The sequence below is a fragment of the Monodelphis domestica genome, chromosome 2 (assembly GCF_027887165.1).
Source record: "Monodelphis domestica isolate mMonDom1 chromosome 2, mMonDom1.pri, whole genome shotgun sequence".
NCBI classification, from domain to species: domain Eukaryota; kingdom Metazoa; phylum Chordata; class Mammalia; order Didelphimorphia; family Didelphidae; genus Monodelphis; species Monodelphis domestica.
In genome coordinates, this window is record NC_077228.1 from 300,813,672 (window position 1) to 300,840,317 (window position 26,646).

At 38.9% G+C, this 26,646-nt stretch overlaps 1 protein-coding gene across 3 annotated transcripts in view; it reads right to left on the bottom strand.

Moving 5' to 3' along the window:
- Positions 1-26,646, bottom strand: part of CILK1 (ciliogenesis associated kinase 1) — a 92,244-nt gene that overhangs the window by 54,150 nt on the left and 11,448 nt on the right. For all 3 annotated transcript variants that reach the window (XM_001364227.4, XM_016431135.2, XM_016431137.2), the window contains 2 exons: positions 11,215-11,261; positions 10,147-10,423 (listed from right to left, as the gene is read on the bottom strand). In XM_001364227.4, coding sequence (XP_001364264.2) covers positions 10,147-10,247 — 101 coding nt within the window. In that variant the 5' untranslated portion in view covers positions 10,248-10,423; positions 11,215-11,261. The remainder of the gene's footprint in view (positions 1-10,146; positions 10,424-11,214; positions 11,262-26,646) is intronic.

Here is a 26,646-nt window from a genome sequence, read left to right on the forward strand (position 1 = left end):
GTAGTACAATGAAGTGGGCAAAACAGGAGACCTAGTTCCTAGTTTCAGCTGTCACTAAGTAGATCTCCAACTTTGGGCAAAGTACCTAACATCCCTCTTTAACATCAGCTTCCTTATCTAAAGAGTGATAACTAGGGGGCAGCTGGGTGGCTCAGTGGATTGAGAGCCAGGCCTAGAGATGGGAGGTCCTGAGTTCAAAAGTGACCTCAGACACTTCCTAGCAGCGTGACCCTGGGCAAGTCACTTAACCCTCATTGCCTAGCCCTTACCACTCTTCTGCCTTGGAACCCATACTTAATATCAAGACTCCAAGACAGAAGGTAAGGGCTTCTAAAATAAATAAATGAATGAATAAATGAATGAATGAATGAATAAAAATAAAGAGTAATAACTAGGGTCTGGAAACTATGATTTGTCCTAGGACGTCGATGTTAAAGAGGTCCCCTTCCTTGTTTCATTCTATCAGCTTGTGTTACAAAGGGCCAAAGGATTCCCCATTCTCCCCCTTTCCATGTTGCAGCCTACCCCTTTAACATGCCTAGCCCTAAGAGTTACCAGGGACTATCAGAGTTACCAGGGACTATCTGTTAGTAAGACTTCCCTCAGCCAAGGCAAATCACTCTCCCTCTCCACGCACCAGCTGAATTTTCCTCTGCTAAAAGAATTTCCATCAGTGGGTTGGCCCATCTGGGACATGAGGGGATTATCCTCCATAATCCCTGCGGTCTCTTCCAGCTCTTACCATCTAGGGTTCGAATGTACTGACCAAGGTATAGTTTAGGAATTCTTTCATGAAATCAGACAGTCAGAGTCATCTTTGGTTTTTAGTTAAAGTCACAATGAATATTTCCTTCATTCTATCTCAGTGAATTAGGTCCGTATCACCAGGCTAATGCAGGAGGGACAGGGTCAGTCCACCCCATGAGCCTAAGGGGAGAAGTGTTGACAGTGGTTTGACGCAGACGCCAAAGCTTGCCGTGATGCCCCAGCCAAGCTGGTTTGCCTACACCATTGGAGGTGGTTATCTAGTGGTTAGTGTTTGGTGGTTGGTGCGGGGAGGTAGCGGGAAGAGTGGGCACTTTCTCCCACAAATGGTGCTCCCCTGGACAACGGCTCATGGAGTCAGAATAGAAGTGGTCTGTGGTCTTGGGGGGAAGTAAGGAGGATGGATGGTGCTGCCATTCACAGGACTCTTGCATTATGCATTTATTAGATAATAGCATGCCTTGCAGCTAGCTCTCTGTGGATGTTTAGATTGTCTTTTACTAGACTATCAGCAGTTTGAGGGTTTGTTGTTCAGTCATTTCAGTCAGGTTCAACTCTTCATGATCTTATATGGGGCTTTGTTAGCAAAGATACTAGAATGGTTTGCCATTTCTGTCTCTCTTTACAGATGAGAAAACTGAGGCAAATGAATTAATTGACTTGCCTGGGGTTACACAGCTAGTAAGTGTGTGAGGCTAGATTTGAACTCAGGTCTTCCTACTCCAAGTCTAGTGCTCTGTCCCCTGTACCACCCAGCTGCCCTTTGAGGATACAAGTCCAATTTTATCTAAACTTTATATATTCTCTAGCAATTCTCTCAGGGTCTGCTCCCAATAGGTATTTAGGAAATACTTTTAAACTTATATTATGCCATTGTATTTCTGATTTCTGATGTGATAAAAAAGCATTATGTTTATAGCAAAGAGAAATTAGATGTGGAGCTCTCTATATGAAATGAAGTTTTTTGTTTCCTTCTCTAAACTCTCCACTTTCTTATAATCATGGAATCATTGATATAGTATTGGAAGGCCATAAAATCACACTGTATAATTAAAATTGGGTGGTCAAATGTAATAGTTAAAATATTAGTTTGACAAAAATAATAAAGAATTGTTGTGATCGCTATTTATAAAAGTTAACTTCTTAAGTCAAAATGTTATTAGTAGCTTGTAATCGTTTAATTTAATATAAATATAGTGAAGAAGGGAATTTGTATGAGGGAAGTAGAAATATTTCCTAGCCTATCACCCTAGAGCTCCTATCTGAAGAAATTCAGCTCGCTCCCCAAAAACGTTCCAACCTCCATGTGGAAGTCTGGTAGCCTGTTCAACAAGGGTCTCAGCAGCGTAAGTTTCTTCCTTCAGCTTGAGTCACAATGCCAAATTTATGTAGCACAGAATGCTTCTTCAGCCTGACTCACCAATGCCAAATGTATCTTTGTAAAGTGCCTCGCAAAATGAATGGCAGAAAAAGCCTCCTCTTCAGCCGAATTCCTCTTACAATCCCTCCCAGGAGTCCTTGGGCTGGCTTTTTATAAGCAGTTTCTCCATGTCACTTCCTGTCTCTCTCCCACTTCACAGGAGCCAATCACAGCCTCCCAACGTGCCTAGCACTGCCTGCCTGTGGTTTGGGGGGTTGTGAACTTTCTTTGTCACTAGACTTATGATGTGTTAAGTAGGGATACTTTAAGTTCTTGATTGATTAACTTAAAATAGACAAAGGGAATAAAAATTTTCTTCCACAATCCCCCCTGTAATTCTATTGTGAGCATGTTGAAATCTCCCAGGTTTATATGCCTAGTCTCCCCAGTAAATCATTTCACATAACCAGCTTATACCTCTAAAGATCTTATAACTAGCGGTGCATACAATATAGTACTTTCTAAGGGGAAATTACAATAGTAAGTGATAAGAGGGAGGAAAAAAAGAGAAAGAAAGCAAAAACAATGATTGATGGGTGTATTGACAAAAATCCAAGTAGGGGGCATTCCCCTTTGGCATAAAAGTTTACATTCAGAATAAATGAAATGTTCAACTCCCTTCAATTCAGTTCATTATATCCCTAAATTCATTCTGGATCTTTTGATGCAGTGTGTGGTGTCCACAGGCATCCCTATGGTACCCTCTTCAAAAAGAGCTGCTTTCCTGATTTGGGGTGTTGGCAAGTTTCTTTTCCTGAAATTTCTCGAAAAATTTTTTTTTAAACCTTGGGTTTTAGGATAATTATACAAAATTCTCATTCCACTTTGCAGATGGGGAAACTGAGACAAAGAGAATTAAGGGCCTTCCCAGGGGTCACACAACCAATAATAATAGCTATCATTTATATGGTACTTTACAAATATTACAACAATCCTGAGAGATAACCTCTATAATAATATGTTATCATTTGTATAATCATTTTACAGATAAGAAAACTGAGGCAGGTGAGGGTCAAATGACTTGTCCAGGTTCACAAAGATAGTCAGCTTCTGAGGATGAATGTTAATTAAGTTCTTCCTGACTCCAGCTCTACTTTGCCACCTAGCTGCCTAACAGGAAGTCTTAAAGATTTGATTTGAACCCAGGCCCTCAGAGTCCAAACCTATCAGGTATATTTCAAAAGCTATTTGATCTGAGGGCACAGACTTCTGATTCCTACATTCTGAAACCTCAGTAGGCAAGGGAGAAGGCAGTAATTGCTTTAGAAAGCCTAATGGCTGAAAAGAGAATCTTAGCTCTACTTTCATTGTTATTTCAAATAAAATAAACAAAGATTTGTCCAACACCTTCTGTGTATAAGGAATAGTGACAGACATTTTGGAGAATATGAACTACTTCAGGGCATGTGTTCGGCATCACCGAATGCAATAAAAGTAATCCACTCAGTAAATGAACAAAACCTAGGTTCAGGTCAAAGTTCTGTGCTTGAACAAGTCACTTAACCTTTCCTTGGACCTCAATTCCTCAGCTGCAAAATGAAGGATTGGATAAGATGGTCTCTGAGGTACCTTTCGACTTTAAATTCTTGATCCTATGAGGAGAATATATTTGATAATAATAATTGATATTATCATGGCCCTTTCAAGTTCCCAAAGTTCTTGAACTTTACGATAGTTCTATAAGACATGTACTATAGGAATTACTCTTTCCATCTTACAGATGAAAAACTGAAGTTCCCAGAAACTCATAGGGAGGAAGATTAAGATAAAGAGATGACCTCAGAAGTCATTAAGTTTTGCCAATGAGGAAGTTGAAGCTCAAGGATTTGCCCAAGGTCAATACAATTAAATGTCAGTGAACAGGATTTCAATCCAGGTGTTCCTGATGACAAGTAAAGCATCCAAGCCACTGTTAGATTTAAACATCTAATTTTCCTTTTTCTATCATATGAGAACAAATTGGCATTGCTGCATGATAGAAGATAGAAAATTAGATTTTTATATACTCATACCTTAGTGTCAGTTTAACAAGATTACATTTTCTGGCTTGTGAGTAGTAGTAGTACTGTCATTTACTTACAATGTCTAATCATGGCTTATATGGGAAAAAATTTTAAATTTATTTTTAGAATGAAAGTTAAACATAATTATACCTAATTTTTTTTTTCTTTTAAGCATAAGGAAACTTATAAGTATAGGAAAAATTTCTAGACAGTGTCAAGTAAACACTAAAAATGAAAGGGCCATCAGCTTTATATCACTTTACTTTTTCCCCTCCTGGCTCCAACTCAAGGGTTCAGCCTTGTCAATTTAACAAGATTAAAGAATAGAGTCAGGTACTTAATGATAATAAGAGCTATCATTATATATGTTTTAATCTTTGCAAAACATTTTATAAATACTATCTTACTTTTACCCTCACAACAGCCCTAGGAGGTAAGAATTATTCTTTTTCCCACTTTATACATAGGGAAACTGAGACAGAAGCTAAGTGATTTGCCCAGGGTAATATAGCTAAGTAATGTCAGCTCAGATCATGTCAGGTCTACAGTCATACAGATAGTAAATGACAGAGCCAGGACTTGAACCTGGATTTCCTGACTCCAAATAATACTGCTTTTCCCATTGTACCTCACAAAGTTGGTTCCCACCAGCTCTGATCTATGAGTCAAGGTAAGAGAAACAGGATCAGAAAAGAGGAAGGGAAGGGAAGGGAAATGTATAATTTTTGTTAAATCCAAGACTTAAAAGTTTTTTGAGAAAAACTTCAGGAAAAGAAGCTCACTAACTCTTCAAGTCAAGAAAGTGAACTATTTGAAGAAAGTGCCATAAAGAAACCTCCACTACATCAGAAGATCCAGAATGAACTTTGGGATGTAACTGATTGAACTGAAGGGGATTGAACACATTTATTCTGAATATAAACTCTTATGCCAAAGGGGACTGGCCCCTAATTGGCTTTTTGTCAATGCACCTAACAAACATTGGTTTTGCTCTCCCTCTTTTATTTCCCTCTTATCTCCAACTATTGTAATTTCCTCTTAGAAATGTGCCATGTTGCACACACCTGTAGCTAGAAGATCTTTAGAGGTATAAGCTGGTTATGTTAAATGATTCATTGAGAAAACTAGTCTTCCAAAGAATCACAGGGGGGATTGTGACGAGAGAATCAAACTCTCTTTGTCTATCAATCAGCAACTTTGAAGTTAATCAATCAAAAACTTAAGTACCCCTACTTAGTACTTTACCAGTCACCAAGTATGAGAGTTCACAAGTCACATGCTAGAGTGGGTGACAATTCCAGAGGCCACTCACTTCAGTGGGGTCTGTGAAAGCCAAAGTTTTCTTTAATCCTTTGTAACAGACTGGAATCTTATAGATCTAACTCAGGGAACCCTGTTATCAAGAGATAAACTCAGGTTGGAGTAGACCTGGGTTCAAATCTCACCTCTGATGGCTATTTATACATGTACGTTTTTTTTAAACCCTTACTTTCTGTCTAAGTAGCAACTCTAAGACAGAAGGGCTAGGCAAATGGGATTATGTGACTTGCCCCAGGGTCACCCAACTAGTTAGTATCTGAGGCCATATTTGAACCCAGGTTCTCCTGACTCCATGCCTGCCAATCTAACCACTGTACCATCTAAGCTGCCAAATGTGTGTGACTGTGGACAAATCAGCTAACTGCCATGTGCCTCAGTTTCTTCATCTGTAAAATGAGGAAGTAGGAATATATTACTTCTGAGAGCTACCCCCCACAACCCAGCTCTAGATCTATGATCCTATAAACATTTTCTCTACCCCAATTCTAATTTTTCCTCTCTAGTATGAGGAAGGACAAAAAAATTCCTACAACTTAATAGAATCTTCCATTTATAATATCTTTATTTGTCAATGTCCTTTCATCTACATCATATCAGTTGAACTTGTGTAACAAGTCATTATGTGGGGGCAGCTGGGTGGTTCAGTGGATGGAGAGTCAGGCTGAAGACAGGAGGTCCTGGGTTCAAAATGTGACCTCAGATATTGACTAGCTGTGTCACCTTGGGCAAGTCACTTAACTCCATTGCCTAGCCCTTCCTAATCTTTTGCCTTGAAACTAATAATCTTGATTCTAGAATAGAAAGTAAAGATTTTTAATTAAAAAAAAATTATCTGGAAGTCAAGAGACTCACCCAAAGTCACAGGGCCAGAATGCTAGTTAATGGCAGAAGTAGAGTTTTAGTAGAGGTCCCAACTCTTGCATCTAACACAGTTTGCACTATTTGTAATTAGTTTTAAAGCCAGTAAAGTACTTTTCATGCTGAATCTCACTTGAGCCTCACCATAACACTGAGAGGAAGGTATGGACCAAAGCAATTATTCTCCCTAGGCTTCAGGAGGTCAAGTGACTTGTCCAGGGTCACACAGCTGTTTGAGCAGGAGTCCTCAAAGCAAATGTATACCAGGTGGTAGAAGGACCAGGGAATTTTGAATAATTTTACAAATAAGAAAGTTTACAAATAATTTGGTTAAATATATGATTTTCCTTATCTAGCCTATGTAGCATGGTGAATATAATATTCCCCAAATAAATAAAACTTTGCTTATTACCCACTGTTGTTCTGTTCAGTTGGGACTCTATGGACTATCCTTTTTATGGGTTTTCTTGGCAAAGATACTCAAGTAGTTTACCATTTCCTTCTCCAGGGAATTAAGACAAGCAGAAGTTAAATGACTTGCCCAGGGTCACACAGCTAATCAGTGTCTGAGTCTGGATTTGAATTCAGGTCCTCCTGACTCTAGGCCTCATGCTCTATCCATGGAGCCACCTAACTGCCTCCTAGTATTACCCATTTTTTGTTGTTATGCTATCATTTCAGTCATGTCTGTCTCTCAATGACTCCATTCATAGTTTCCACAGTAAAGATGCTGGTTTGTCATTTCATTCTCCAACTAACTTTACAGACGAGGAAACTGAGGCAAACAGGGTTAAAGGATTTGTGCAGGGCTACAGAGACTATGTCCCTGAGGTCAGATTTGAACTCAGGCCTTCCTGACTCTAGGCTCAGCGCTCTATCATCCCCCGAGCTATCTAGCCATCTCCTAATCTTACCCATACTTACAAAGCACTCAACAAAAGCCACTGCTCTTAAAGAAGGGAAGTGACCTATGCCTAAGACCCCTGCACTGCTACCAGCTTAAATGTCCAGTGTGTCACCAGGCTTCATAGTGCAGAATATTGAGCCATCAATGAAGAAAAATTTGAAAGCCACTTTGTTTGAGGCAGAATTCAAACCTGGGTCTTCCTGACTTTGAGAACAGCATCCACAACATGATTAAGGGGACCTCTCACCACAACTGCACACAGCCTCCCAAACTACAGATGCCTAAAAGGACCACCATTAACAAAGGACCACTGCTTTTGCCCTTTGTCCTCTTTGCAACGCTAATCGTTACTTGCAGGGAAAAAATCTGTAAAAGGAGGAAGATTTTTAAAAATCAGTTTGGGGGCATCTGTCCTATTGGAACCACCTGCCTCCCATAATTAAATCTGCATAACACTTTTATTTTTAAAATAGTGGTTTAAACATGTATGATCCCATGTGATCATCAGAAATTCTCCACAACTACTTGTGGGATTATTCTCATTTGTAGCTGGAGAAAATCAGGCCGAGCAAAATCATTGAAGGGTCACTCACCTAGTTAGTGGCAGAGTTCAGACCCCAACCAAACTTCCTGGCTCCTGGACCAGTGCTCGGTCTGTTTTACTATGCTGCCTCAGTTGCCTCATCTGTAGAATGGATGTCATTATCATCCTTAGGATACTGATGGGGATCAAAGGAGAGCTGGTTGGAAGCCTTTCTTTCTTTCTTTCTTTTTTTTAAATTTTATTTTAATAGCCAATTTCCACAAAAGTTTTCCAAAGTGATATGATTCACATTATCTTCCTTCTTTCTTCCCTCCCCCTGCCTGGAGTGGACAAGCCGTTCAGGCTGGATTATATATGTATTATCAAGCAAAACACATTTCCATATTATTCATTTTTGTAAGTGAATAATCTTATGAAACCAAAACCCCAAATAATATACCCAAATAAACCAGTGATAAATCATTTGTTTTCCTCTGCATTTCTACTCCCACAGTTCCTTCTCTGGGGTGGAGAGCATTCTTTGTCCCAAGTCCCTCCGCATTGTCCTGCATCATTGCATTGCCGCTAGTAGCCAAGTCTATCACATTTGATTGTTCCACAATACTGCAGTTACTGTGTACCACGTTCTCCGGGTTCTGCTTATTTCCCTCTGCGTCCGTTCACGGAGGTCTTTCCAGCTCTCTCTGAAATCATCCTGTTCCTCATTTCCTGCTGCCCAATAGTATGCCAGCACCATTACATACCACGTTTTGCTCAGTCATTCCCCCATGGAGGGACACCCCTTTAGTTTCCAATTCTCTGCCACCACAGAAAGAGCAGCTAAAAATAGTTTTGTACAAGCAGGTCCTTTCCCATTTTTAAGAATTCCTTTGGGATACAGATCAAAAGGTATGCATTCTTTTCTGGCCCTTTGGGCAGCTGGGAAGTCTTTTAAGAAATCAGAAGGCACTAAATAACAAGATATTTTACAATCTAGCATCCCCAAAACAACCGCCACTTAAAATACAGTCACTGCTAAGGACAAGCCAGAGGGCCAACAATAAGAGGAGTCCAAAAAGGGGATTGGGCTCCCTCACTGGTAGTCTTTAAGCAAAGGCTGGATGACCGCTCCTTGGGTATGTTATAGCGGGGATTATTGGTCAGGCACAGACTGGACAAGATGGTCTCTGAGGTACTTTCCTTCTCTGACATGCTACGATTCTCTTTCTCTGCTCTAGAAGACACCTCACATTTATTTATTTATGCATTTACTTGTTTGTTTATTTTTTAATTTTAAATTTTATTTGGTCAATTTAAAACATTATTTATTGGTTACAAAAATCATTCTATGCCTCCCTCCCCTCTCCCTCCCCCCAACCGACACGCAACTCCACTGGGTATTACATATTTATACTGTATATATCTTGTCTGTGGAGCAGCTAAGTGGTGCAGTGACTAGAGCGCTGGGCCTGGAGTTCTGATCTGGTCACAGACAGTTGGTAGCTGTATGAACTCAGATAAGTCACTTAATCTTGTTGGCCTCAGTTTCCTCCTCTGAATAATGGGCTGGAGAAGTAAATGGCAAACCACTCTTTGCCAAGAAAACCCCAAATGCAGTCATAAAGAGCAGGGCACCATTGAACAATCAACAGCATATCTAGGCTGTATAGAATCGTTTGCATTTGTCTTCTCCATTATCATGTGAGCTCCTTCAGGCAGGAATTGTGTTTTTCCCTCTCTTTGCATCCCCAGCCCTTAACACGGCACCCATAATGTAGCAAGTGCTTAATGAATGTTTGTTGATTGACTGATTTATGTTGAAGACGGGGAAAAAAGAAAAAAAATTTATAAATTATAATTATAATAAATTATAAAAAATTTTTAGCACACACAATTTGGGATCATAGGATTTAGAAATGGGGAGAACATTGAATAAAATCTGTTAGACCCCCGTCATTTTACAGATATTGAAAAGGAGACCCAGAATGGGGAACTAACTGACTTTCCCCAAATCACGTAGGCAATCAGGATGGAATCCTCAACGGGATTCCAAATTCAAGTACTCTTCCGTTCTTTTTCTTATATTTAAAACCCTCATCTTCTGTGTTAGCATCTCTACTCAGTATCCGTTCTAAGGCAGAAGAAGTGATAAGAGGAAGGCAAATGGTGACTTGGCCAGGGTCACCCAGCCAGGAAGCAGGTGAGGTCCTATGTGAACCCCAGTCCTCCTGAATGCGTGCTCTACCCAGCGGCCTCCCCCAGTGCTCTCTCCAAGGTCCCAGCGCCCCTCAGACAGCCCCAAGAGCCTGAATGAAGGCACTGTCCTCAGGAGGGAAGGCGTACAACTTACTTCTTAATGGCGATCAGCTCTCCAGACTCGATACTTCTTCCTAGGAGCACAGAGCCGTAGGTTCCGTCGCCGAGCTGCTTGATGGTCGTGTATCGATGCATGGTGCGCCCCCTGCGGCTTTCTGCGCATCAGTCCTGAGACTGCCCCTTCCGCTCATGGGAGCAGCAGTCCTCCCCAGAATGGAGCCAGACTTTGCGATGCCAGCACCAGCACAAGGTATTCGGGATGGCGGGACAGTGTCTCAAATACATAGTTTCGAGGCTCAGCCTTCTGCCTGCTGGGGGAAGGAGAGACGACGGCCGCGTCTATCACGTTTTCAGATGTAGGTTAGGAGGCTTCTTTTTTTTTACAGACTAAATAAAGTCCTTTCTCCACCCCCATTTCTTACTAGAGATACCAAGAGGTGGGGAAGAGCATGCATTTATTTTTTTCACTGACTCAATAATGAATCCGCTCCGATTCAATGTTTTTCTGATGACTAACCCATTCTGTTCAGGCCGGGCTGTCAGCTTTGTGAAAGGGAGCTACGTTTATCCACGTCAACATGCAAGCCCAGAAAGGCTAAATTTAAAGTTCCCAGACAAGACTCTGAAGGAAATTACCCACGCTGCACAAGCTATTTATGGGGGTATACGCAGGATGACTTTTACTATTAGATACTCACTAGCTAAGCAACAGGCTAGAAATTTAAAGATTGTGGTGAAGCTGCTAAATGTCTCTGGCCAGGTCATTTTAACTGGCAAATCTAGGAGACTACAGCAAGTGTCAAAAGTCTTAGCACAATGGTAAGCTTTAAATGCAAGGGGATTTATAAGCAAAGGACAACTAGGTGGCTTAGTGGAGAGACAGCCATGCCCGGATTTCAGAAGCTCTGGGTTCAAATTTGACCCCAGATACATCCTAGTTGTGTGACCTGGTCACTTAATCCCAACTGCCTAGCCCTTACTGTTCTCCTGCCCTGGAACTGATTCTTAGTATAATCCAAACACAGAAAGTAAGGATTTTTAAAAAATAGTTGATAATGAAAAAATGTTTTGACTGTTTAAGTATAATGGGTATTGTACTTACCTTCTCAATGGGTAGGGAGAGAGTAGAAGGAGGGAGGAAATGTGGAACTGAAAATAAAAATAAAAGGAAAAAAGTAATTCAGATAAAAATAAATACAATCAATCATTCAAATTTAAAAAACTTTAATAGAGACTAAGCTATTTAATAGCTACTAAGACCTAAAATCTTAGTGTAATTTTAAGGTATAATAGTTATTATAGTTTAAAATGTCATTAAGGTAAAAAAACATTTAATAAGTATCGACTTTGTGCCTGTAACCGTACTAAACATCTTACAAATATTACCTCAGTTGATTTCTACAATAACCCTGGAAGGTAAGTATCATTATTATCACCATTTTATACTGAGGCATGAAGATGAAGTGACTTATCCAGGATCACACTACTAGTATCTGAGGTTGGATTTGAACTCAGATCTTCTTGACTTCAGCCTTAGCACTCTATTCATGGGGTCACCTCGCCCTACTTTTGGTTCCTAGGACTTTGAGGACACCCTGTGCACCAGTCTCCCTAGAGGCAGTGGGCTATGCCCTTGAAATCTGGAGTTATCAGAGTGACCTTAGGAAAGTCATTTAACAATCTATTAGGCTCAGTTCTCTCATTATGGAGATAATAATATTTACTCTACCTACCTCACCTGACATTATGAGGAATGTGTTTCGCAAACCTTAAATTGTAATAAAAATGGGAGTTATTGTGCCTACAGAGATAGAAATAATTCATTAAAATGGGCTGAGATACCATTTTGCAATCTGATGTTATACTTACTAGGAAATTTACTGAATGAGATCTATCATGTCTGTGTATATACAAATACACACACACACACACACACACACAGGTACATCCTTTGACTCAGAGATATCTTTACCAGGCTTATAAGCCAATGAAGTCAAAAATAGAGAGAAAAGTTCCATCTATTTAAAAAATGTTGCAGCAGCATTTTTTGTAGCAACAAAATGAATGGCTAAATTGATCATGATATGGGAATTCATAGAATATTATTAGGCTTAACAAGATATTTTACCTATGAAGAATTCAGAAAAACCTTAAAAGAATTATATGTACTGATGCAAAGCAAAGTAAGCAGATTCAAGAGAAAATTTAAACAATGACCATAATAATGAAAAGGAAAAAAAAAACCCTGAAAAGAGGAGTACTCTGATCCCTGCAAGTGAGCAATCTAGACTTTCCCTAACAGTAAACTTCACCTTCCTCTTCTCTGAATGGTAGTAGACCCCAGGGGTGAATATGTTGGTAAATACTTAACAACTTGACCTCAGGAAAAAAATAGGTATTACTACACATTAAAATTTTTAATCTGCATTATTCAACATTTATCCATCATTTTCTGAAGTCTAGACAATGAACAAAACAATAAATCAAGTCCTGTTTTTTAGCATTTGCTGATTTCTAAGTTGTTTACACTGAAAATTTTTTAAACTGCTCTATGAGCTGGCTCCCGTAAATCACAGCATATATTAGGCAGGGACAAAATGAATTGTTTTCTTTTTGCTTAACAAAACTATAATTTCTTTGTAATAAGGAAGGATCCAATGGAAGTTGGTGGGAAGTTCTTTGGGAAATGAGTCATATAAGAAAGAAAAAAGGCATCAACAAAATGTCTTTTTAAAATGGGAAAGGATAAGTCTAGAAATAGGTTTTATAAAACTTTAAACTCCATGAAGGCAAGGAGAGCTTCTTAGCAACTTTTGTATACTACTTATAACAAATATTTGTTTAAAATTGCTAAATACATAAATTAATCAAAATCAGAAGATAAGCTGTAGCTGGAAATTCACTACCTTGAGACTTTATGATTTCATCAATATAGACACTTTCCTTGCCTATGTAGATCACAATTTATCCATGCCTTTTCATTCACCTGACCTTTACTCATATTCTCCCATCAATCTTCAACATGCTAAATGAATGAATTAGGCAGAAATTTCATTTTTGCCAAGAAATTTATAAGAATATAAAAGAGATAGCTAAATGTGACTAATGATTATTAGCTAGGCTAAGTGTATAGAGTAGAGGAAAATATGAGGAAAAAATGTACCCTACATGTGTTAGCAAGTAGTGTTCCGTGTTATATAGGTCCCTCCAAGGATCAATAAAACAGAGACAGGCTTAGTCAGATCACAGACCCTCAGTAATTTTGACAGTGAGTGGTAAAATAAGGCTATAGAAAGCACTTAGATGGCAAGACATACAAATTTTATTCTGCATCCCCAAAGACAGACTGAATAAATGGAATGACCATAATTGAAACTTTCAGAGTTCTCCTAGTAAGATTATATTGAGTTTAGAGAGTTGATTGCCAGTAAAAATTGAAGTTTCACACCTTCAACCCTCATGTCACGAACTCTCATCCTCTCTACCAATCACATCCAGCTATTTCTCTAATTCATGTACATAGACTGTGCTTGAGACTATGGCACTGTGGGGAAAGCATCTGATCACAATTAAAGTGGGATATATATGTATTAGAATCAAAATAACGGATAACTTCTGTGGGAGAACTTATTGTGCCAATGAGCTAACAGGCAGGAAGAGGAAGAGGAAGAAGAAGGAGTCAGAGGAGAAGGAGGAAGAAGAAGAGGAGATGGAGGAGAAGAAGAAGAGAAAGAAGAAGAGAAGGTGGTGGAGGTGATAGTGGTAGTAGTAAAATATGTGTTACTATATACCTAGGCTTTTTGTCCTTATGCAACTAAGAGTTATCAAGGATTACCATATACTTTCTTACTTATTTCCCAACTGAGGAATCATAAGAGTTTGAACTTTGTTTCACAATGTTGAAACAAAGAGTAGGAAGAATCCTGAGAGAGAGCATTTGATCCAGCCCCCTGCCCTCAAGCAGGTGAATGTCCTAACCTGTAGGAGAGAAAATTCCTTATTCTCTTCTCGGAAATTCTACAGGGATAAGTACCCTTCAGAGCTTTACACTCGTGGTAAGAGAAAATAAACTTCTTCATCTATAAGCAAAAGCTCCCTCTCTTTGATTTTAAGCTAATTTCACAATTTAGTGTCCCTCTTGTGAAAACTTTTTGCTTGCTTGAGGCCAAGTATCAAGTCACCCTAAGATTTCTCTTTTCTAAAATAAACATTTTTTCTTCAAAGGACCTGTTTTCCATCCCCATTGCTGTCCTTGTCTTACTTGATGCGGCTTTGGTTCTTCCTCATCTTTTTTGGAAGTGCCGAAACGAGACATGCTTCTCTAATTAGAGGGGCTGAATAACGTAGACATCCCCATGTCACATGAGGTCTTTAAGCAATGAACCCACATTGCCAATTCCTATTTAATCATTAACTCATTTTTCTATGATGCTTATCTTAAGTCATTTGTATAGTAGAGTGAGCCAATATTTTCCTAGCTCATAAATGAAAGAGAGACTCTTCATATAAAATTAAAAGTCTTACTGACAGGGCACATCCTTTCCTTCATCCATTACACAAGCTTAAGTGGAGGAGGAGTAGCTAGTTAGTCATTCCCTGAGTAAAAGATGTAGGAGTTTTAGTGGTTTACAAGCTGATTATGAGTCAAGAGGGTGACACGGCAGCCAAAAACCCCCAATGCAATCTTAGCCTGCATTATGAAAGACACAATGTTCAGAACGAGGGAGACGATGTACTTTGCCCTGGTTAGGCCACATCTTGGGTATTGTGTTTGGTTCTGAGCGCCATATTTTAGGAAAGGCATTAGTAAACAGGAACGGATGCCAAGGCTGGTAATCGGGATGACTGTAGACCCATGGCGTACAAGGATCATTTGAAGGAACTAGGGATGTTTAATCTGGCAAAAAGGAAACTTAGGAGAATGACATATATTTTCTTTAAGTATCTGAAGAGCTGTCATATGGGGGGGGGGGGGGAAGGATTAAATTTATTTTATTGGTCCTCAGAGAGCAAAACTAGAATCTATGGGTAAAGGTTATAAAGGACCAATTTCAGATGGATTTTAGTAAAAACTTTGTAATGAATCAAAGTAGAAGGGACCACCTCAGGAAGCAGTGAGTTCTCTAGAATATATTTCAGTGGAAATTGGATAACCATCTGTCAGGGATATTGTAAATAGGATTACCACTCAAGTATAGTTGGGCTAGATGATGTTTATGTTTCTTCCAACTCTGTCACTAGAAAGAAATCACATTACTCTGATATAATATGTGATGTTGGTTATCTCTGGACTGGAAATCACGCCAGATGAAGAACAGCCAAAGGATCCAGGATGTTTAAAATAGAGAAGTCTTAGAAAGGGGCACGATGGACTCATCTAGGTATTATTTGAGAGAAAAGTAAGGGTGGAAGTGTGATTAGTCTTATTCTGTCTGCCTCCAGACAGTGGGGAACAACTAAAGAAAGGCAGGAAACCTTAACAAGCAGAGCTGTCCAAAAAGGTCATGGGTTTCCTTGTAATACAGTGAGTTCCTCATTGCTAAAGGAGTTCAAAAGGAGGCTAGATAACCATTTATCGAGATTAGTTTTGAGGGGATTCATGTTTGACAGAGATCAGACTGTACAACCTCTGATGACCTTCCCTGCTCTGAAGTTCTGTGATTGACTTCTCCTATGTGATGCTCTTCTTTTTGTATGGTCCATATGACAATCTGGCAAAGCCAATGGAACACTGTGTGCTGTACCTGGTGTCAGGAAGACCTGAGTTCAAGCTTGTCCTCAAGACATTTACTAGTTACTTACCTAATATGACCCTTAGGAATTGTCTGCAGCAATTTTGTAAAAATGAGAATAATAATAACCTCTCAAGGTTGTTGTGAGAATAAAATGAGATAATATTTGTAAAGAGGTTTGTAAAACAAAGCACTATATAAATGCTACCTATTATTGTTATAAAATGCATAAAATAAATAGAATAACAAAGGGAGACAATTATACTAAATGAAGATGTAATTTTATTTTCCCATCCAAGTTCCTAGATAATGAAGTCTGTACCAAGTTCAGAGTAAATATTCCAAACCTCCTTGATACTTGTGTAATGTAAGGTAGGTATCAAAGAGGTATGGAATATTTATTCTGAAACTGGTAGTTTAAAAATCAGTTTTAAAAAATGACAGATGCCGTGAAAAAGGGATATTTAAATTTATTGCCCTCCCCTTGAGAGTTCATGGATCTCAAATTAAGAATTAAGTAATTAAGCTCAACATATGACATCACTTATCACATGTATACATGAGTATGATTTGGGGTTTAGGGTTTAAAAGATCGCTCTATAGAAAAAATGAATAATATGGAAATAGGTATCAAGTGATAACATTCCTACAATTCAGAGGAATTGTTTGTTGGCTTTGAGAAGGGGGAGGGAAGAGGGGAGGGAAAGAAAATGAATCATGTAAATGTGAAAAAATATTTTAAAATAACTTTTTTTAAAAAATAATTAAGCTCTAGGTAATTGCAGAGTAAGATGAGTTGCAATAATTGCTAGTTGTTTTTCTAAAAGACAGGAACATCATTTCTCTCTTGTGAAATCACTTCAGGAGCTTCTCCTGACTTTCCTACACATTTAAGCAGACATAAAGGCTAGTAACCTCTACCAATTCTTTTTGGCCCCACACAATGGGCCCTGGTGATTTCAAGATAATCTGTTTTTTTCTGAATATTTTAAATTATTTTGAATTTGGCTTTCTATTATTCTGTCACCACTGGGACCCAGTCCAGGAAAAGCCTTTGTATCTGACCATATCTATAAGGGCTCAAGAAATAAAAGCATTAAACAGTTGCCCTTTTACCATTCTTTGTTATTTCTACTTCCTCCATATTCATCAAGGCCAAAATTATCTCTGGCTTGCTCTTTAGCAAAATACAGCTGAAAAATTATTTTGTATACTTTTTAGGTACTTTGCTAGTTCTATTTTTGGTTTTCCTCATCCTGTCTTGAAACAATCATCTTGTTTCTTTCTATTCAGTTCTAATGTTAGTCCAATGTCTGAAAATTTTTCTTTTGTTAAGAAAAAGAGACAAAAACACCAGCTAGACTTCTTTGTCTTTCATGATTTTTAACAGGTCTTTCCTAGAATAAGTTAAACCAGATTAAGAAGTTTTCTTAAAAGTTGACTTTCTTATCCTCTCTTAAATGACCTTAAATTCAATCAATATGCTCTATGATCTTTTCTCTTTTACTTTCCCCTGGAAATTTCCCTTGCTGACAAGAATAAAATCAAAGAGTATTTCATATTCTTAGGGTCTGGGTTCAAATTTGGCATTTGCTAGCTGAGTGACCCTGGGCAAGTCACTTAACCCCAGTTGCCTAGCCCTTGCCACTCTTCTATCTTAGAATTGATGCTAAGGCAGAAGATGAAGATTTTTTAAAAATAAACAAAAAAATAAAAATTTTTAAACGAGTATTTTTTCTCGTTGATTCTTGTAAATCTCTGCTAGGAAGTAACAAAAAAAAAAGATGGAAGAAGTCACAGCTAAGTGGGCAGGCTGGGGAAGAAAGCATCCATCAGCCTACATCATGGTCTACAGCTCTGATATGCAAAAGTTAAATTCAGTAATGTGCTGTTGCTCATCGTTTTTTTGTGGCTGTTCAAATTTGGTGACTCATGCCATAATCTAGAGGACAAACCACAGATGGAATGAAGCTGCCACCAAGGATAAAAAAAATGCATTGGAATAGAATGAAAGCTGTAGTACAAAGTGCTCTGTAGCTGGAGTCAAAGTCTGACACTTGAACTAGACGACCTGAAGGTCTCATCCAGCTTTCCTGTGACCTACAAACTCACTAACAAATAGATATAAAGGGTATATGGACAGATAAAGCCATAGAATCATAGGTAGCACTCGAAAGGACCTGAAAGACCATCTATAGAGTCCAACTCTTTCATTTTACAGATGGGGAATCTAAGGTACATAGAGGTTAAATGATTTGCCCAATGGCACATGATACTACGTATCAGAGGTAAGATATGAACCCAGGTCCTTGGACTCTAGTTTCAGGTCTTTCCAGTACTAGCTAGATTAAATGAGGGGCTTGATTAGAATGTAAGTTCCTTGCAATTAGGGGTTGTTGTTTTTTTACTTCTATCCTTAGTGCCAAGCAATGTGCCTGAAATATAGTATTTAATAAATGCTTGTTAACTGACTGATTGAAAAGCAGAGTTTCAATTCATTCCATTCACCTGGGACAGTAAATATCCCTTTAGCCTCATTCCTCTCAGCCCATTTCCAAGAACATGTGATGACAGTTACCAAACCTCTGGCTTTAGGGATCAATGTAAGACCTACGATAATGGACCTACTTTCTGTCTGAATTTTGACAAGAAACTCAAAAGATGATATCTTTTGGTAAATATTCTATACCCCCAGTGATAATACATGTATAACCCAGTAGAACTGCTTGTCAGCTCTGGGAGGGGGGAGGGAAAAGGGGAGGGAGAGAACATGAATCATGGAACCATGGAAAAATACTTAAAAATCAATAAAAAGTAAAATAAAACAGAAGGTAAATTTTTTTTAAAACTCCATACTTCTTTGATACTTCTGTAATAGAAGACGCCTACATCTATGTTAGCTCCAAATCAGAAAAAGTAATAAATGATCAATGACATGCTAAAAGACAAATCATACTTAAAAGGAAAAGCAAGTTCTACCTCCCCTAAATTCAAAGTTTCATGAGCAATCCTCTTCTGTTCTACAATTTAACTATGGAGATGCTTGTTTTATTTGGTATGTGTTGAGGTTAGAGTAAATTAAGGAAGAGGGGATTGGAATGGATGTTTAAAAGTTGAGACTTTGCAGGTATCCACTGTCATGGATGGTTTATGCAAATGCTGATTTGTCTACCTTGTCCATAATGCCAATCTAAAGGTGTAAATGTAACAAAGAATTACCCAGGACACACAGCATGCGTGATGTCTATTTGAGCTCTGCATCATCTATGCCCTCCTCTCTCCCCAAAGATGAGCCAATCCAGTGAGTTCAGCCAAGGAGGACAACAATGAAACCCCACCTTACTCCAAAAATAAGCTGCCACTATACCATTCAGTTCTTCCTCTAGGAAGACAATTTAGTGTAGTATGGAAAATAAACTGGATTTGGGAGTCAGGAAGACCTAGTCCAAGTCTCATTTTAGATATTTATTAGATATGTGATCCTGTGGCAAATCACTAAAACTCATTGAACCTTAGCTTTCTCATTTGTAAAATGGGAATAAGGAGCACCTACTTCATCGGACTGTTCTGAGGATCAAGTGAAATAGTAGATATAAGATGCTTTGTAAACCTTTTTTATTGTTGTCAGTCTTTCCAGTTGTGTCCAACTCATCGTGACCCATTTGGGGTTTTCTTGGCAGAGATTCTATAATAGTTTGCCATTTTCTTCTTCAGCTCATTTTACACTAAAGAACCAAGGCAAAGAGGGTTAAGTGACTTGCCCAAGATCACACAGTTAGTAAGTGTCTGAGGTCAGAATTGAACTCACGAAGATGAGTCTTTCTGATTCCTGGCCCAGCACTGGATACTCTTAGGAAGTGCTAATATTGAGGAAGAAATGGTGGAAGGCCACTCAAATGTTTGGTGGCCCTTCTCTGGGGGATAGATAGGAGGATAGGGGAAAAAAAACTTTCATAGGCTAGACAGGCAAGGACCCATTATTGTCTGCATCCTTGGAGGGAATATTCACAACAATGAAACCCACTGTACATCACCTAGATACCCCTTGTAAAAGTTAAAGCTCTAAGGGCAGCTGGGTAGCTCAGTGGATTGAGAACCAGGCCTAGAAAGGGGAGGTCCTAGGTTCAAATCTGGCCTCAGGCACTTCCCAGCTGTGTGACCCTGGGCAAGTCACTTGACCCCCATTGCCTAGCCCTTACCACTCTTCTGCCTTGGAGCCAATACACAGTATTGACTCCAAGACAGAAGGTAAGGGTTTAAAAAAAAAAGTTAAAGCTCTATATAAAAGTGAGCAATTATTATTCACTTTTGTCCTAAAAGCTAACATTCTCAGAGTCCTTTGTTCATGAAGGGTCACAGCATTTCTGGGGCACCACCCAGTGAGGGATACAATGGCCGAGGGCACAGGAGTCACACCATGTCTCTATCTTTCTTATTTGTTGTGGTGATAGCACTGGTTATTTCACGGGGACAGGGGAATCCCAATATGGAATCCCCCTCCCTCTACCAATGCAAATCATTAACTTGGACTCTTAGCTGCCTAGAACACCAAGAAGTTATGCGATTGGCCTAGAATCATGAAGGAGTCAAGGAGAGGTCATAAGAGGAGAACCTTGAACCCAGGTCTTCTGGCTTAGAGGTCACCTTTCTATTTAGTAAATGACTTCATGATTTCTACATTTGAAACAATTTCCTCTCAAGGGGAACTTCACCTTCACCTTCAATAAACAAATTCTTACTGTTCTGAGAAGGAAACACAGAAACAGAAGACATAATTTCTATCTACAGCAACTAAAAATTTAGTTGGGAAGTCAACATAGACACAAATAACTTCAGTACGAGGGGAAGGTAAAAATGGCCACAACAAAGGGAATGTGGATAACAGATCACTTGCCTTGGATTCAGGTGAGACTCTGTTCAAATTCTAGCTCTGGAGGACAGCTGGGTGGCTCAGTGAATTGAGAGTCAGGTCTAGAGATGGGAGGTCCTAGGTTCAAATCTGGCCTCAGACACTTCCCAGCTGTGTGACCCTGGGCAAGTCACTTGACCCCCATTGCCTAGCCCTTCTGCCTTGGAGCCAATACACAGTATTGATTCCAAGACAGAAGGTAAGGGTTAAAAAAAAATCCTAGCTCTGATACTTCCCCTCTGGGCACGCCACTTTATTTCTCTGGACCTTGGGTTTCCCATCAGTAAAAAGCAGCCAACAAGAAATGTATTACCAGAGAAAAAGAAGAAAAGGATAGGCTGCTCATTTAGCAAAAGCAGAAGACAAAGAACAGAGAGCCTTTGCACTCCACTGCTCCCCAGGTGACTCTGAGAAAGTTCAAAGCCAATCGTACAGACCTCCATGGAAGAACTGGAGGACACCAACCAGAGTCTCCCAAGATGTGATGGGCTGTAACTGCAAAGTCCTGACATCACTGAGACTACAGAGTGTCAATTACCTCTCTGACAGGGCCAGCGTGAGGAAAGAACTATAGACAGGAGAGCAGGAATTATACGGGTGGCCCAGACAACAATAGGAGCTATAGGGGGGGGGCGGGGGTGGGGGGGCGGGGGAGCATTATTTCAATTATCAATTGATATCAATGCACTGAAGTAGAAAGTACATCTCTCGCAGGGCTGGTGTGAGAAAAGAGTGGAGACAAAAGAGCTGGGATTATCGTTTGAGTAGCATACGTAATAAGCACTACCTGAGCTCGGAGGAGGGAGACATTACTTTAATCACCAATTGATCAAATACCAATTATCCATTCACACGACTATTTGTTGCTGTGCCAGGTTTTCTAACAGAGAAAGCGTTGCCAAACATCCTATTGTTCACGAACACTTTGGGGACATCCTATATTGATTTATTTACAAAATATATTCCTGTACTGCTGTACTGATTTTCATGAACCTTATAAAGCTTGCATAAAGCAAGGGACTCAAAAGATCAGTTAAAGACCAGATGTGTGATCATATTGTAAACTGGGAGCTAACAGAGTTTTAGGATAAGGGGGTAGTACGGCCTGACATGCACTTTGGGGAAACTTTGGTAGTTGTGGAAAGGATGGATTGGACAGGGGGACAGAGTGGAGATGTGGAAGTTAAAGACAGTTTCTGTAGTTCAAGAGGAGTCTGAATAATGGGGGTAAATGTGTGAATAGGGACAAGGGGAAAGATGCTAGATGTTAATGGAGTTAGAAACAAGATTTGGCAAATGATTAAATGGGAAGATGGCAAAGGCTGCAAAAACTGGGCGATCTGAAGGACAGTGATGTCCTCAGCAGAGAGAGGGGGATTGAGAAGAGGGTAGGTTTGAAGAAGAAAGAGAATGCCATGTTTAATGAAGATCACCACCCAGCCATGCCAGCTTAGCCAGCACCACTCCCCGTGTCTCATCCAAAATGAAAAGGGTGCAGGGGGTGAGCAGGCTTCCCTGTTCCCCGGCCCAGAGCTCCCAGAGGAGCACCTGCCATAGACCCAAGGCAATCTGGAAGGCAGAGGGCTGGAAGGGTGCCTAGGTAGTCCTGAAGATAAACTCCACAAAGGGCTGAGGCTCTCTTCAAGAGATCCTGGGAATCCGCATAGCAGAAGGAGGGGGAAAGTTGGGGAATGTTGGAGGATAAGGATAGGTGCAGTTGTGTTGGAGACAAGACTCATGACTGGCTCTGGCAAGGAGGGGACACTCCTTGGGGTCAACACTTGGATGATGTTTCCTTCCAGGGGCTCCTTACATCAGTGAATTACAGATTGGGACCAAAAATAAAAGCTCAAAGCAGTACTAGCAGTATTTCCCAAGCTCCATCAATGACATCAGGATGCAGGAATTTCTCGGTGTAGACACAGCCAGTGCTGCTTGGGAAGTGAGCGGGATAGAATGGCTCTATCAGCCACCTTGGGAGTCAGCAGTTGCAGACCTGGCAGGACATCTAGATCCCTCTCTCACTCCATGTGTGATCTGGAATAAACTCTTCACCACAACTACCTCATGTTTGGTTTACCAATTTGCCAACTAAGCCAAAAATATTTATGCACCTAAGAGGATGCATTGCCAGAATATTACTGGTAAAAATGCTTTAAAATCTTAGGGAAAGTGCTTATGCAAGCATTCATCATTATCATTAATGTCCAGCTCATTGGTGGCAAGCAATTGTGATTAAGAGAATGGCAATGACCAATCTTTTTCAATTAAACATCACTAAAAAGTGAGCTGATATTTGCAGCATTTCTGTCAGGTCTAACTTGTCAGCCTCTATGTAAAAATGAATGTCTTGTCATCACATCATCTGTGGGCAGCCAGGAATAAAGGACTGGTCTATGCCAGGGGCTTTTAAACTGAAATCCATGTACTCAGCTTTATTTTTTAAACCCTTATTTTCTGTATTGGTTCCAAGGCAGAAGTGCTGTGAGAGCTAGGCAATGGGGATTAAGTGACTTGCCCAGAAACACAGCGAAAGCATAAGGCCAAATTTGAACCCAGGACCACCTGTCCCTAGACATCCCCCCCCCCACTTGGTTTTAAAATGTATTTTGATCCTTTGTAATTCTTTATATTTTATTTCACACATCTGAAAACATTATTTTTGAATGGCTTCAATGGCCAAAGGGGTCCATAATGTACAAAGCTTTGATTATACTGCAGAAGAAGTGAAACCTACTTTTTAATAGCCATCAGCTCTCCCGACTCAACATTTCTCCCCAGAGGGGCAAAAAACATGGGTTCTGTCACCGCCCAACTAGATAGTCATATGTATGATACAAAGTTGTCTATCCTCTTTTTTCCTCTAAGGGAATTCTGTAAAGGGAGGGAAGATAAAAATCCATAGGGAATGCTGGTACCATGCAACCCATCACTATTGGGGAATAAAAGAGCCCTTGGGACTTCAGCATCATAATTTCTTAATGTCTGCTCTGTGTTTTCTGTGCCATTTTAGGCATGGATCCTAATCTCTCAGTACCTCTGATGTCTCATCTATAGATAACCATAGTTTGGACAAGTTACTTCCTTCTTTCTAGATTTCAGTTCCATTATTTCCTTCTATAATCTTGATCTTTGTTACTCCATATGCTAATATTTTGTCCAATTCTATAAAATATCCCCATGATAATTATAAATTGGTAAAGCACTAAATCTTTAGGTCAATTTGGAAGCAATCATCATTTTTTCCTGATGGAAATGGCCTACCTATGAATATTTACTTTCTCTCCATTTATTGGGGTCCTCCTTTGTTTCCATGAAAATTACTTTGTGGTTGTGGTTATGTAAATCTTACATGTTTACTCCCAAATTCTACTTCCTTTTTTTTTGTTATTTTAAATATTATTTCTCTTTTTATTTCTCCTTGGTTTTTGTTTATAATATTCAATGGTGATGGCATTCTTGATTTATATCTTGCTACTTTGCTGAAATAATTGTCTCTTTTTGTGGATTGCCTAAGTTTCTAAAACAAGGATCATATTAGCATCAAAAAGATAATTTTGCCTTATATTTTGCTAATGCCTACTTCCTTAATTTCTTTTCTTTGACTTATTGCAATGGCTAGTATTTTTAGTATTATATCACACAACAGTAGTGGATATTCTTGCTTCACTTTTAATCTTGCAAAGAAAGCTTTCAGTGCTTCTCCAATGCAAATAATACTAGTCTTTGGTTTCAAATAAATACTTTTGGTTATATGAAGGAAATACTCTCATTCCAATGCTGTTTTTAGTTTTTAACTCAAAGAGTGCTGTATGTTAGCAAGGAATTTTTCTACATCTGTTGATATAATCATATAGGCCTTCTACTAATGTCATTTATTATATAAATTTTTTAACCTTTGAATTTCTGGTATTGATCTATCAATAAACATTTACTAAGTAGAGCTAGAGAAGTTAAGCAAACCTCTCCAGTATTTTTGTCAAGAAAATCTCAAATGAAGTCATGAAGAGTCAGAACACAACTGAAAACAAAAGAAAGCACCTACTGTGTGCCAAGCACTATGTTATGCAATTGAGATTCAAAAGAGACCAAAAGATAGTCCCTGACCTCAAGGAATTTACAATACAACTTAGCATTAAGAAAGAATAATTTAGCCATATTGCTCTGAATTATCTGTCAGAGTTGAATTTTTTGCATTATTATTTGTTAATATTAGCATATATTTCATAAGATCACAGATTTAGAAGTTCAGAGGACCTTAGAAATCATATAGTTGAACTATTCTCATTTTATAAGTCAGAAGACTGATGCCCAGAGAGGTTAAATGTCTCACTCAGAATTGAACATGGGTTCTCTGACTCTGAAGGTTCTGGGTTTAAATCTTGCCTCAGACACTACCTAGCTCTAGGACCTTAGGCAAGTCATTTAATTCCAATTGCCAAGCCCTTACCAACTGGTACTTAGTAGCAATTCTAAAACAGAGGATAAGGGTTTTTTAAAAATGGAAGAAAGAATAAACCCAGTGTCCTTGGCTTTATCTTTTCCTGATTTAGAAATCGAGAACCTAAAACCCAGAGAAGTGAAGATAAAGCACTCATCTCCCAGAGAGGTGATAGACTTAAAATGAAGACTGTATTGCAGACATATAGTTTTAGACATAACCAATGTGAGCATTTGTTTTGCTGGATGATGCATATTTGGTATGAGGTTAGTTTGTTTTTTAATTGTTCAAATGAAGGGAGTTGTGGGAGGGAAAAATAATAAATGTTTTTAAAATGAATGAATGAATGAATGAATGAATGCTTGGTTAAATAAATAATTTTTAAAAAACAAAACAAAATGATGTTTTTCTCATAGAAGGAATGTCCTTTTTTTCTATTTTTTGAGAATAATTTATGTAGTAATAGTCTTACTTTTTGATCCAATGATCCTATTATGAGGATTATATTGTATGAATAGTTAAAGGAGGAAAAAATCTACTCTCAAAAACTTACCTTCTAATGGAAGAAATAAGTGTAAAATCTAGAGGGCTTATGTTAGCTAAGTGGTGCAGTGGATAGAGTACCAGACCAGGAAAACTCATATTCCTGAGTTCAAATTTAGTCTCGCACTATTACTAGCTATATGGCTCAGGGCCAAATTACTCAACCCTGTTTACCTCAGTTTCTTCATCTGTAAAATGAGCTGGAGAAGGAAAAGCCAGTATATTTGCAAAAAAAAAAACAACCCAAATGGGGACACAGCTGAAATGACTGAATAACAACAAAATAATGAATATATGGTAGTTAAGGAAGAAGGGTACTGATGGTGAGAGGATCAGGAATGGCTTCATGTAAAAGGTAGTTATGTAAGTTATAAGCATCAGGGACAGGATTTGAACCCAGGTCTTGAAATTCCAAAGTTAGGGTTGTTTCCACTTTACCACATAGGTGACAGACACCAGAGTTGTCAGTATAGATAAAGAGTGGACCTGTGCATTACTATGAAAATCATGGTACTAAAAAGACACAGAAGAAAAGATTTCAAATGGCCAACTAGACCATCTTCCTGCCTTGACCCTGAGCGATGCTTAAATTATTACAGACATAGAAGTTTCTGTCCTTCAGATAATTCCAGAGAAAGGAATTCATTAGCATTTCTCAGTATCCTACATGGGATAAGTGTACTACTAACCGCTACTGAAATTTGAATCCATTTCTTCATATTAAAATCTCAGAAAAAACTGAATATAAGCTCACTATACCCATACCTAGCCTTAGCTTAAATAATTCATGTAAGATCCCTGAAAAAGACAAGATAAGTGGCAGTAATAAACTCCATATAATTCTGTACTTTAAAACCATCTTGTGATTGAACACAATACAATTCATTCATGAAAAAGCTACAGAGTGCC